The sequence below is a fragment of the Muntiacus reevesi genome, chromosome 9 (assembly GCF_963930625.1).
Source record: "Muntiacus reevesi chromosome 9, mMunRee1.1, whole genome shotgun sequence".
NCBI classification, from domain to species: domain Eukaryota; kingdom Metazoa; phylum Chordata; class Mammalia; order Artiodactyla; family Cervidae; genus Muntiacus; species Muntiacus reevesi.
The window spans coordinates 14500436-14513280 of record NC_089257.1 but is presented as its reverse complement, the minus strand read 5'-3'; the positions used below and the strand labels follow the sequence as shown (position 1 = coordinate 14513280).

Sequence of the window (12845 nt, the reverse complement as noted above, 5' to 3'; positions counted from 1 at the left end):
TATATTGGTGATTTGTTGTTGGAGAAGAGCCTAATCTTTAATTTGCAGAGAGAAGGTGGACATGGATGGGAGAGGGTAGCAAAGAGAGGAATAACTACAGAAAAGGCATAGACTACAGAATAGGAAATGGTGGTTTTCCAAAAAGAAACTATTAGGTATTCCTTCTTTGAGGAATAAAGACTGGAAATATTGGACTCTAAACAGTTCTGAGTGATCTCTCAGATTGGTCCTAGAATATTTAAATTTAACTTTTCCCTTATGTATTATGTACCCAGAAGTTGTAAAAAGTAGTGGTTAGAAGATAAGATCTGCGCTCAGGCTGGTAGCAGTGGTGGTTTAGTTGCTCAGTCGTGTCTGCCTCTTTGAGATCCTGTTGACTGTAGCCCACCAGGCTTCTCTGTCCATGGGATTTTTCAGGCAAGAATACTGGAGTGGGTTGCCATTTCTTTCTCCAGTGGTCGGCTACTTGGGTTGAAATCCTGGCTTCACTGCTGTGTAATCTTAGATGGGTTAATTCACTTACCTGTGTTCCTTTTTCCTCGTATGTTAAAAAAGAACGATAATAATGATGCCTGTATCATACGTATGTTCTGAGAATTGATTGAAATAATGTGTATAGAACACCTATGAAGTGTTTGGTACATGGTACTATTGAAATGCTAACTATTATTATCAACCACAATGCAATTAATAATAATAAAGCTTTAAGAAAAATTTTAAACAGATAATTTTGAATACAAAGGTGTATTTCTTAATAGAAGATACAGGCATAGAGGCTACAATTATAAAACATGTTTTAATTGCTATTAAAGAATTATGGTAACATACAGTAGGAGCACAAAGAAGAGAATTTATTATTGCATTTCTCTCTCCTATAGAAGCAAGGTTCTCCAGAAACCTAGGAAGAAGGTATATTAAACACAGAGAAGAGAGGAAGGGCACCTTGGATTAGCAAATAGCTGTATGAGGTTCATTTGGGGGATGACAATAAGGTTGTGAAAATATGTAATAGCCAATTCAAGAAGGACCTGGAATCCATGCTATAAATGTTATAATTTATGCTGTGGGAAATAGGGCATGCACACATGCTCAGTCATGTCTGACTCTTTGCGACCCCATGGACTGTAGCCCTCCAGGCTCCTCTGTCCATGGAATTTCCCAGGCAAAATACTGGAGTGGGTTGCCTTTTCCTTCTCCAGGCAATGGGTTGGGGGGAGGTATTGCTAGATTCTAGGTAAAGAAGGAACATGATCAGATTTATATCTAAGTGTAATCACCAAAGGATTTGTAGTGCTCAGAGGAGATACATATAAGTTGGAGTGTGAATTGCGAGAGTCATTGAACACACAGGACAGGAATTGGGGCTGGAAGGTAGGTAAGGTTGGGATGGACACAGAGAAGGTATTTCCGGTGAAGGGCTCTCTATGGTGGGAGTGAGTAGAGTGGCCTTGTGGGAGACAGAGATGATCCTGAGTTAGCGGAGGTGAATTGAAGTTTAGTGGATAAAGCAATGACTTTTGAGATGACTCCATCTGTGAAAATCTTTAAAAGAAAGTCCAGGCACTCAGGCTTTCACTGGTTATCCCCAAGCAGAGGAGGATCCAAGGTAGGAAGGGTCTGGGAAACAATCTTCTGGTTGCAGTGTGCAGGATGGATGGGGTGCGAGGTTGTGGAGACTAAGAGGCTTAGGTGACTTAAGCATCAGCTGACAGCAACTATGAAGGCGGTGGGACCCATCTTCATAGACACAGACCCATCTCTTCGTCTGTGTCTTCTCCAAGCTGGGAGCACACTTGGAGAGAAAGTGCACAGGAAAGATGGTTTAAAGGTAAATTTAGTGGGATGTGGCGACTGACTGGGTACGGGAGTGAAAGGGAGGCATGGATCACAGAGGACATCACAGCGACAAGCCAGGGCATCTTGGAGGCAGATGCTGGCGTTGAAGCATCCTTCGGGTCACACTGTTATTCTATAGCTATTGTCCTCAACTTCAACTCTAATCTCTGTTCAAAGCCCTTCTTGAGCTCCTGAATGAGACCGTGTTAATAGGAGATCCTTGAGGAGTTTCACAGTCTTATTTTGTAACACTTCAGGTACTTGGTTTCCCAAAGTCCTGAGATGATGCCAGATATTCTTAATATTCTTAATATTGTGTTCACATCACTGTTCTTACTGAGAAAGGACCCCATTATGATGAATTTATTAATATTGCTTGTGTTTGACATGAGCATCAATGCAATTTCTCTGCCACAACTATCGCCCTGGGAACCTTTATTTCTTGGGTAGACAGTTTCTCTTTCCATGGATGGCTGATACCTTTTTCTTCTGCAAATGGCCATTCCTCCTCTTTTGTCCCATAGCAGTAATTCTTCCCAAGAAATCTGATAGCTGTACCTCCTGTTTGGATAGACAGACAGTTCTACTGTGGCTTTGACAGGTTGTAACAGTTTTTTTCTCTTATAAAGTGATTGTTAGATATCATTTGGAACTTTGACGAAGCTTAATCTATCTTTTCCCTCTATGAAGGTTCAACTAATTCAGAAACAAGGCAAAGGAAGAAGGAATTTGGGAAAAATGTTACCATTGCTATTAGAAAAGGTGATGTCAGAGACTGAGGTTTAAAATTTGGTGCCAAGTGGCCTTTCTCAAACTGAGCTCTAGATTTAGGTAAAAGCCCTACCCAGCCATGGCAGCATTGGGTCTACTCTACAGAGTAGCCTGGAATCCCCGGGTGGCTCAAGTGGTAAAGAATCTGTCTGCCAGTGCCGGAGATGCAAGAGATGCAGGTTCAATCCCTGGGTCGGGAAGATCCCCTGGAGTAGGAAATGACAACCCATTCAAGTATTCTTGCCTGGAGAATCCCATGAACAGAGGAGCCCGCTGGGCTACAGTCCATGGTGTTGCAAAGAGTCGGACACGACTGAGAGAGCACACACGGTAACTTTCTCTACCCCATAGAGACAGAGGTTCCCCCGGGGCAGTACAGGTACTGTGCTCTCTACAGCATCTCACAGGAAGAGAGGAGGTGCCCATCATTGCATTTCTAATTTCTCCTTCCCAATGTGCTCCACCTCCCCTGTGGCAGGATGGGGCAAGGAGTGGCTATCCTCTGTAGCTTCCTCCATGTGACATTGTTAGCATGAGGGGTGTATCTAATCTGTATTTCTTTAGTCTGGTCCGAGACTGTGTAGATGTGTAAGAGGTGTCAGTAAGTATCCTCTCCAGAGGAGTAACTCATGGAGCAATCTTCACTCTAGTCATCATATACTTTGCTGCTGGCCACCAACCTGTCCTACTCTTTGTGACCCCGTGGACTATAGCCTACCAGGCTCCTCCGTCCATGGAATTCTCCAGGCAAGAATTCTGGAGTGGGTAGCCATTTCCTCCTCCAGGGGATCTTCCCCATCCAGGGATCAACCTCGGGTCTCCTGTATTGCAGGTGGATTCTTTACTGTCCGAGCCGCCAGGAAAGCCCCAGGTGGCGCTGGTGGTAAAGAATGTGCTTGCCAATACAGGGAGATATAAGAGACGTGGGTTTGACTCCTGGGTTGGGAAGTTCCCCTGGAGGAGGGCATGGCAACCCACTCCAGTATCCTTGCCTGGAGAATCCCATGGGCAGAGGAGCCTGGTGGGCTACGGTCCACGGGGTCGCAAAGAGACGGACATGACTGAAGTGACTTAGCATGCACGCACCCACCTGGAACCGGGACAAGCAAGGCTGGTCAGCCACAACAGCACCCTCAGAGGCTAAGCGCTTTGATTTCAGGATCTGTTAGTAGTTTGAGCAGTGGGGCAAGAGGTAAGAAAGTAACAGTGAAATGATGGAGACAAAGGAGTAGGTGGAATTCTCTCTAGAGTGTTTGAACATTTGTCATATAAACACAAGTATTGAAGCTGCAAGATTGGTGAAGGAGTCTGACCTGAGTAGGCTGAAGACTGGCAGAGTGAGGAGAGCAGTACTGAGGACGTTTTGGAAAGGGAAGGATTATCAGTGGGAAGACAATTCCCTGCCAGAGATGAAGGAAAGAAGGACTCAGGATAGTAGTCCGTCTTGGGGATCCACAATAAGATAGAGTGATGAAAATGCAATGAACATGGTTAAAATGTAGGTGCTGAACTTGAATGGCTGCCAAAATTCATACTATCTTAAGGTGAATTAGTTAGAACCCTGGACTCCTTTCAGAGTCTGATCTTGAGCTCCAGAATTCACTACTTTCTGTGTGCTTAGTCACTTTAGTCATGGCTGACTCTTTGCGACCCCATGGACAGCCTGGACCCTGCCAGCCTCCTCTGTCCATGGGGATTCTCTAGGCAATACTGGAGTGGGCAGCCATGCCCCCCTCCAGGGTATCTTCCCAACCTGGGGATCGAACCCAGGTCTCCCTCATTGCAGATGGATTCTCTACTATCTGAGCCATCAGGGAAGCTTTCTGTGTGATCCCGGGTAAATAACCATTTCTCTGAGCCTTAATGTTGTTTATATAAACTGTTATTAGATTGACCATATTTAAAATTGAATGCATACATATTGGCTGAATGAGTGAGTTCACAGTAAGTTTGTATTGTAAAGTGGTTTATGCTAACTTGCCATAAATGAGGCAAATTAGTTACAATCAGTGTTTGTTTGATTGCAGGAATGGATTCCATGGCGAGGACCAATAACGTGACTGAGTTAATTATCGCCGGTCTTTTCCAGGACCCAGAGGTGCAGAGAGCGTGCTTTGTGGTCTTTCTGCCCGTGTACTTGGCCACGGTGGTGGGCAACGGCCTCATCGTCCTGACGGTTGGAGTCAGTCAGAGCCTGCGTGCCCCCATGTACTTCTTCCTGAGTCACCTGTCGCTGGTGGAGATCAGTTACTCCTCTACAATCGTCCCCAAATTCATCACAGACTTACTTGTCAAGGTTAAGACCATCTCTCTGAAAGGCTGTCTGGCTCAGATATTCTTCTCCCATTTTTTGGGGGTCACTGAGATCTTTTTGCTGGTGGTGATGGCTTATGACCGCTATGTGGCCATCTGCAAACCTCTTCATTATATGAGCATTATGAACCGTCAACTGTGTTACATATTAGTAGCTGGTTCCTGGCTTGGAGGCTCGTTTCACTCCATAATTCAGGTTCTCATCACCATCCAACTGCCCTTCTGCGGCCCCAACGTGATTGACCACTACTTCTGTGACCTCCATCCCTTGTTCAAGCTTGCCTGCACTGACACATTCATGGAGGGGGTCGTTGTGCTGGCCAACAGTGGCTTAATTGCTCTGTGCTCCTTCCTCCTCTTGGTGTCCTCCTATATTGTCATCCTGCTCAGCTTGAGGAACCGTTCAGCAGAGGGCAGACGCAAAGCCCTCTCCACCTGCGCCTCTCACCTCACGGTGGTCGCCTTGTTCTTTGGCCCCGCCATCTTCCTCTACATGCGGCCCGCCTCCACCTTCACTGAGGACAAGCTGGTGGCCGTGTTCTACACGGCGGTCACCCCCATGCTGAACCCCATCATCTACACACTCAGAAATGCAGAGATGAAAATCGCCTTGAGGAGGCTGTGGGGCAAAAAGGAGAACTCAGGGATGGAGCGAAAATGGGAAGGTGATTAATAAAAGTGTGCCTGATTATTATCTTGAAATGGATTTTAATTTTAGTAGGACATACAGGAATGTCAGAAACAAACGCAGGGACTTAACATTACTGTACCGTGGTTCTCCTTAGTAACCAAAGACTTTGTAGTATCCTAGTATCACGTTCCAAGGACTGAGGTCAGATGGTCTTGTTGGTCTTAGAGAACTTAATTGGGTCCATGATATTCAGTAGTTTCATGGGACTGGTTAACAATGAAACTCAAATTAAGTACGAATGCAAAGGACAACTCTTGGACAAATATTCTGTATGTTAAAGTGATTCTGTCACTCCCTTCCTACATTCCGTTCCACCTTCCTTCTTTTGCCTTTTTCTTCATTTCCTCTTCATGCTTCCCTTTTTGTATAATCTCCCTAATGATAACAACCCATATTTCATTAGAAAGGGAAACCAAACAGAGGAATTACCATGGGATATTTGGGGAGGAGGGTACCAATCTGATCTGCTCTTCCAGCGTGGACAATTGTGTCTTTGAAAATTGCACCCAGGGATTTTTCTATTCTTCTGCTTGTTTTAGCATCCTGTACCATAAACTTTTTGAGCACAAGTACTAGAAAAGACCCTGGAGCGGTTTCAGTTCTTGTGATATGTTGACACAAAATATAGTCCTTAAATCTCTTCTCGTAATGTCCTGTATCCAAAACTTTAAAGACGATCAAACATGGGATAGATCCTGGCTGCCAGTCGGGAAAGATCAAGACACACATTTTAACAAAAAATATCACTTTTAGTTTTATGCAGATGTAAATCAATACAGAATATAAAAAACGTCTTGGGCCTAAGTTGAAGAATGAAGGAGAGGGAAATAATGTCCAAGCATGCTTCTGCTCCACACTCTGTCCTTCATTCTAACTGATCAGCTAAGTCCATTTCTTGTCAAGCCTATTAGTGTTTCTTGGTGGAGCAGGATAAGAGAGTTTGTGTTTGCATTATTCGTTCATCTCTCAGAAACTCCTTTAACTCAGTTGACTCTCATCATTGTGAATATAGAGAGAATATAATAAAATTTGTTTCTACTGGCTTTGGAATAACATGGATTTTCTTGCATTTGCCCTCCATCTTTCCAACTCCTCTTGTGGATCAGGGGAAGTAATGCACGCAACTTCCTTGCAGAGGGATGGAGCATCCATCATATTATGTTATAGGCCTTAAAGGTTTTTCCCTTTGTCCTCAGAAGCTGGTTAGGCATGCAGATGAACAGTGATTTTAAAGGTACCAGGAAATCTTCCCCACTTGCTTGTCATCCTCACTAATCATTGACATGGACAACCATTCATAATCCCTGAGGAAATAACACTTCTTTCTGGAATGACTTTACCACACGTTTCCATGTGACAAACTCCTATATATCCTTTAAGACCTAGGTTAAAATCACTTTCCTTTGAATTCTTCTCTCACCTTGCTCCTCCTTGGGTTGAACTTTGTCTTCTAGCCATGGTTATTTTTGCATAATTTTATCATTGTCCTTATCACTTTGGAGGTATTATTTTATATGTCTTTCTCTCTGACTAGACTAAGTTCTCAGGGACAGGGCTATTCACCATACTGCTTTGCAACTCTAAGTATCATGTGTTAGCTGGTGCTTTGTCAGTGCTTGTTGAAAAAAACAAACAAACCATTTAGGCCCATGAACAATCCTTTCTAGATCGTATTTTGCAGATTTTTGAAAGAGTTTTCTTTTACGTTTATTTCATAGTTTTATGTGGGCTTCCCCAGTCTCTCAGTGGTACAGAACACGCCTGCCGATGCCTGAGACCTGAGATGCAGGTTTGATCCGGGGTCAAGAAGATCCCCTGGAGGAGGATGGCAGCCCACTCCAGTATTCTTGCCCGGGAAATCCCAGGGACAGAAGAGCCTGGCAGGCTATAGTCCTTGAAGTCACAACTAGTCAGACATAACTTAATGACTGAACAACAATAGTTTTAAGTAACAGTCGTATACATTTATTATTTACGCAATATTGAGACAAAATTTATGGAGCATAAATTTTGCCAATTTGACCATTTTAAACTGTACAATTCAGTCATTTTTAGTACATTTTGCAACCATCACCACTAATTGCAGAATATTTTCAACACCTAGAAAACAAACCCCACATCCATTAAGGAATTTTTAATGGGCATGTCTCATGGTGGGGTGCCTAGCTTTTCCTGTTAAAATTGGAAGAGCTCAGGCTCTGAAACCCATCAGGCTCTTCCAAGTGCCCCTCTCTCATAACTCATGATCCAAGAACTACTTCATCATCACCTGTTTTTCATAAATACAAGAATATTAACTGATAGGAACTTGAGAAGTATTCTGAATATTAGAATAGTTAATATACATTAAATTAATTTACTTTTTCCCCATTTAAAAATTTTAAATTAAAAAAATTCTGCAATATTGTGTTGGTTTCTGCCATGCAGCAAAGCATGACTGGTTATACATACACCCCCTCTGTCCCTATTTATCTGTTTATTTTTGGCTGTGCTGTGCCTTTGTTGCTGCACCTGGGCTTTCTCCGGTTGTGGTGTTTGGGCTTCTTACTGCGGCGGCTTCTCTTCTTGCAGACCATGGGCTCTGGAGCATCCAGGCTTCAGCAGTTGCAGCGCTTGGGCTTGGTAGTGGTGGTTCACGGACTTAGCTGCCCCGTGGCATGTGGAATCTTCCTGGACCAGGGATCGAACCCTTGTCCCCTGCACTGGAAGGTGAATTCTTAACCACTGGACCACCAGGGAAGTCTCCAGTATACATCAAAGTTTTAGAAAAGAACATGGTATAGATTTATACTATAAACTCAGTAAATATTAGCTATCATAATCATTATTATAATTCATTCTGGTCATTCATTTTATTTGTTTGATGACTACATGACTATTCACAAATTGGACTTCTTTCCTGGGAATCTACTCAAGTAGTCTTTTGATTTCATCCTAAAAAAGTTTTAGGCATTTGAGAGCTGTTTAAATGCGTTTGTTTTACAGCTTCTTTGGGCTAAATGTTCTCTGTTGTTTAATCACTTGTGAGTATATAGCATGGTACCTTGCACATTGTAGGTGTTCAATAAATATTTGTTAAATAAATATTAACTACCGCATGGCCTCATTATCTTTTATGCTGAATACATTTATATTTTGTTAATGTATATTTTAAGGCATTTGTTTCAGAACCAAAGTCAGTGGGGCTACCCTGCCTTTCTCTTGATGCCTTGATTGTACTGTAGCAGACCAGGACTTCAGGATGTAGACTGTGAAAGAAGCCTCTTACTGGTATATCGTTGGTTTCCTCACTGAGAGCTACAGAAAGAACATCATCAATACACTCCGAGTCATTGGATACTCATGTACAGATAATATCTTCTGTAACCGGATTGTCAGTTTTCTAGGGAACTACCTTACCTACTGAGGGTAAGTCTATTGAGGGCTAATTACTCCCTTCATTTTGATCTCACTGGAAAAATCATAGGAGACATAGGAAAGCATCTTTTCAATTGTGTAAGAGCCGACTATTGGGACATTTAGAAAAGGCTTACTAAATTCACAGAAGGAGTAACAGTCTACAATTATACCACTTAGCATTGGGACCACGTAGCTAATTCTCAGTTATTGATTCTGCAGCAACATCAAGAAAGAAAAAAGAAGTCCCCAAGTGTATTTTTTTTAGATAATAAATAGAGAATTTTATTTAGGACAAATTGGTAGAGGGCTGCCAACTACTCTGCATAGACAATTTTGTATTCTTTTCCTATTTATTATTTATATATATTTTAGGTATAGGTTTGACTGCATATAATAGAAAAATGGCAACCTGATGAGAGAGAGCTACAGAAATACAGAAGCAAAAGCCCGACATTGTTGGGAGTTCCAAAAATGCTATTAGAAACACAGGGTCAGCCATCTTGTAGACTCAGCCTCATGACCTTAGAGAGCTTCTACTTCCGCTGTGCAGCAGAATACACGTTAGCAGGCGATGCTCCGTGTCTGTGAGGTCCGGCATGGTGGTGGCTGCTGAGCTGTAGAGGTGTGGTTAGTGAGACCAAAGAACTGAATTTTAAATTTTAGTTTTAACAGTTTAATTGAAAAAGCTAAATGTGGCTTGTGGATGTGATGTTAGACAGTACAACTCTGGTATTAAATTTGTATTTTAGAAGACCATAAAGGGGAATAGGGGAGGATAAGCTGATATCTTTCCATTTAGGAGCTGTTTCAAAAGTGCCACCAAACACTTTTGCTTTCATTTTGTTCAACAGAAACATGACATATGGTCACCCTTAATTACAAGGGAGGCTAGAATGTATAATCTTTTTTTTTTTCTATGTGGAAATTGTGTTCTGTTAAAAAATATCAAGGTTTTATTGTGTTCTTCTCCTAAAGAAGAAAGGGAGAATGGATGTAAGGATTGGCATTTTGTCTGAGGCATTCTGTTATATGTGTATACAGTTTGTTTTGTAATTTCAAAACCCGTGTGATGCAACAAAAGGGATTCTAAGAGGGATGTTCATGACAATAGATGCCTACATCAAGAAACAAGAAAGATCTCAAATAGAAAACCTAATCCTATACCTAAAGAAACTAGAAGAAGAACAAATGACGCCCAGAATTAGTAGAAGGAATGAGATGAGAAAGAGCAGAAATAAATGACTAGAGACTGAGGGGGGAATGGAGAACATCAGTGAAACTAAGAGCTGTTTCTTTTCTCAAAAGATAAACAAAGCCACAAATCCTGAGGCTAAACTCACCGAGAGGAAGAAAGAGGACTCACATAAATAAAAGAAATCAAAGAGGAGCTATTACCTCATTACGTCATTCTGTGGTATTAACTAATAGGATCATAATAGACTACTATAAACAATTATATGCGAACAAACTGGATAATCTAGAAGAAATGAATAAATTCTAAGAAATATACAACCTAACAGACTGAATTGGGAAGAAACAAGAAACCTGAACAGACAGATTTCTAGTTGGAAGGCTAAGTTTATGATCAAGAACTTCCCCAAACAAAAGTCTAGGACCAGGTGACCTCACTGGTAGATTCTGCCTAACATTTAAGGAACTAGATGACCCTTATACCATACACAAAAATTAACTCAAAATGAATTTCAAACTAGAAACCCTCTGCGCATCAAAGGAAACCATAAACAAAATAAAAATGGAACCAGTGAATGAGAGAAAATGTTTGCAGATCATACATCTAATAAGGCGTTAATTCCAAATTATATCAAGAATTCAAAAAAAAAAAAAAAAAGAATTCATACAGCTCAGTAGCAAACCCCGAAACAATTAGATTAAAAATGGATAGATGATCTGATTACACATTTTTCTTCCCAAAGAAAACATACAAATGGTCAATAGGTACATGAAGGGATGCTTGACATAATTAATTATCAAGGAAATGCCAATCAAAATTATCATGAGATATCCCTCACACATTTTATATAAAAAAAAAAGACAAGGAAAAAAACATCGGTAAGAATGTGAAGACAAGTGAACCTTCCTGCACTGTTGGTGGTAAATTGTTACTGCCACTATGGAAAATAGTAGAGAGGTTCCTCAAAAAATTAAAAACAAAGCTACCGTATGATCCAGCAATTTCATTTGTGGATATTTATCTGAAGGAAACCAAACACTAACTCAAAAATATACATACACCTCAATGGTCATTGCAGAATTATTCACAAGAGCTAAGACACAGAAGTTACTTAAGTGTCTGTCGATGGGCGAGTGGATAAAGAAAATGTGGTAGATGTATACAATGGGATATTATTCAGCCATAAAAAGGAAGGGAATCTTGCCATTTGTAATAATATGGATGGACCTAAAGGACATTATGCTACATGAAATAAATCAGACAGAGGAAGACAAATATCATATGATCTCATTTATATGTGGAATCTAAAAATGAACCAACCAACCAACCAAAGAACTGAATTCATAGATAGAGAAAACAGATTGGTGGTTGCCAGAGGCATTGGGCAGTGGGTAAGTTTTTCCCACTGAAGGATTTTATTCCTAGCTGCAGACTTTTTCCCCTTTGTCTCTTTTCAAGGGCTTTTATTTTATTTACCTTCTAGATGCCGCTTTCTCTAACTACCATCCTGGACTCATTCTTCTCTACTCTGCTGAACATGTCCGGATCCACACTCTGAATCTGCTTGCATGCATTGCTTACAGTGACTCCAATCTCAATAATGGTAAATCCATTTTCCTCGCTCAAATCTACCTTTCGGGTATCCTTGAATTGTCTCTCTCCTCTCGTCAAAACCTCAGCAAATCTTTATTCTATCTTTAGGATGTCCAGAATCTGACCACTTCCTAAAACCTTCAGTGCTACCATCCTGGTAAAGACAAGCATCTAGTGGGTGGATTATTGCAATTGATGATCACCTAATTGGTTTCCTCATATTTCCCACTTCCCCTTGCTGGGAATATGACAGATATAACTGCTTTGAGTTAGGGACTTTGTTTCCTCATGGCCAAATCTTTAGCACCCATGCTTGACACGTTAAAGGACACAATACTATTTCTTGAATAAATGCAGGAATGAATGGATGGACGAATGACATCTCTTGCTGAGGAAATTCTTACTATGTTACATTATTATCACTGTCATTGGAGAGGCTGAGGCACAGGAAGTCTAAGTGGCTTACATAGACACGCTAGCATTGGGAGGTACAATGGGGGTAATCTAGCCCAATCCTGTCGTTTTATCTAGAAGTGGAAATAGGGAGAGTGAGAGGTTGAAGGGGAAATGACCTGGTTGAGAGAGAAGTGAATCAGTTACTGAACCTCAGCTAGGGCCCCGCTGTCCCGGTTCCCTGTCTGGTCCTCACTGTTCCTCTATCCAGTTGTCCTCATTCTTGGCAGTTCAGCCTGGAAAAGTATTCCCTTGATGTCTTACCTTCAGCTTTTCTCTTTTATTACTTTGTTTTTGGTACAAACTTTATGGACATCTCCCTAAGCTAACTGAAAAGATTTTGAATCTCTCCTAAGTCAAGGTTAGTTGATGAAGTTTCACCCGAGAGAAAAAACATTCCATGGGGAAGTTGTTCCCTTGACTAGAGTGTGTGGATTAATTTATTTAAAGGATCTTAACTTATGCAAGGAACTAATTACAACCATTGGAGTTTCGGTGGGCATGTAAGTTTTCTTCATGAAAAGCAAGGTCTTAAAACCTCTTTTCTGCTTTCTGTGGCATTTGTTTATTTCCTAGCTATTATAAATCAACTCCCCT

The 12845-nt window shown here is 41.3% G+C and overlaps 3 protein-coding genes across 3 annotated transcripts in view; all 3 read left to right on the top strand.

Moving 5' to 3' along the window:
* Positions 1–12845, top strand: part of LOC136174351 (olfactory receptor 4X2-like) — a 74144-nt gene that overhangs the window by 40763 nt on the left and 20536 nt on the right. The gene's annotated exons all lie outside the window — the stretch shown is intronic.
* The window catches only part of LOC136174352 (olfactory receptor 4B1-like), a 60603-nt gene that overhangs the window by 40780 nt on the left and 6978 nt on the right, over positions 1–12845 (top strand). The gene's annotated exons all lie outside the window — the stretch shown is intronic.
* LOC136174494 (olfactory receptor 4B1-like) lies at positions 4646–5593 on the top strand. The gene has a single exon (XM_065944679.1). The coding sequence runs from the start codon at positions 4646–4648 to the stop codon at positions 5591–5593; it is 948 nt and encodes a 315-aa protein (XP_065800751.1).

What these genes read in the sequence shown, in the direction of transcription:
- LOC136174494 (XM_065944679.1), top strand. Translation starts at nt 4,646, where the DNA reads ATGGCGAGGACCAATAACGTGACTGAGTTAATTATCGCCGGTCTTTTC.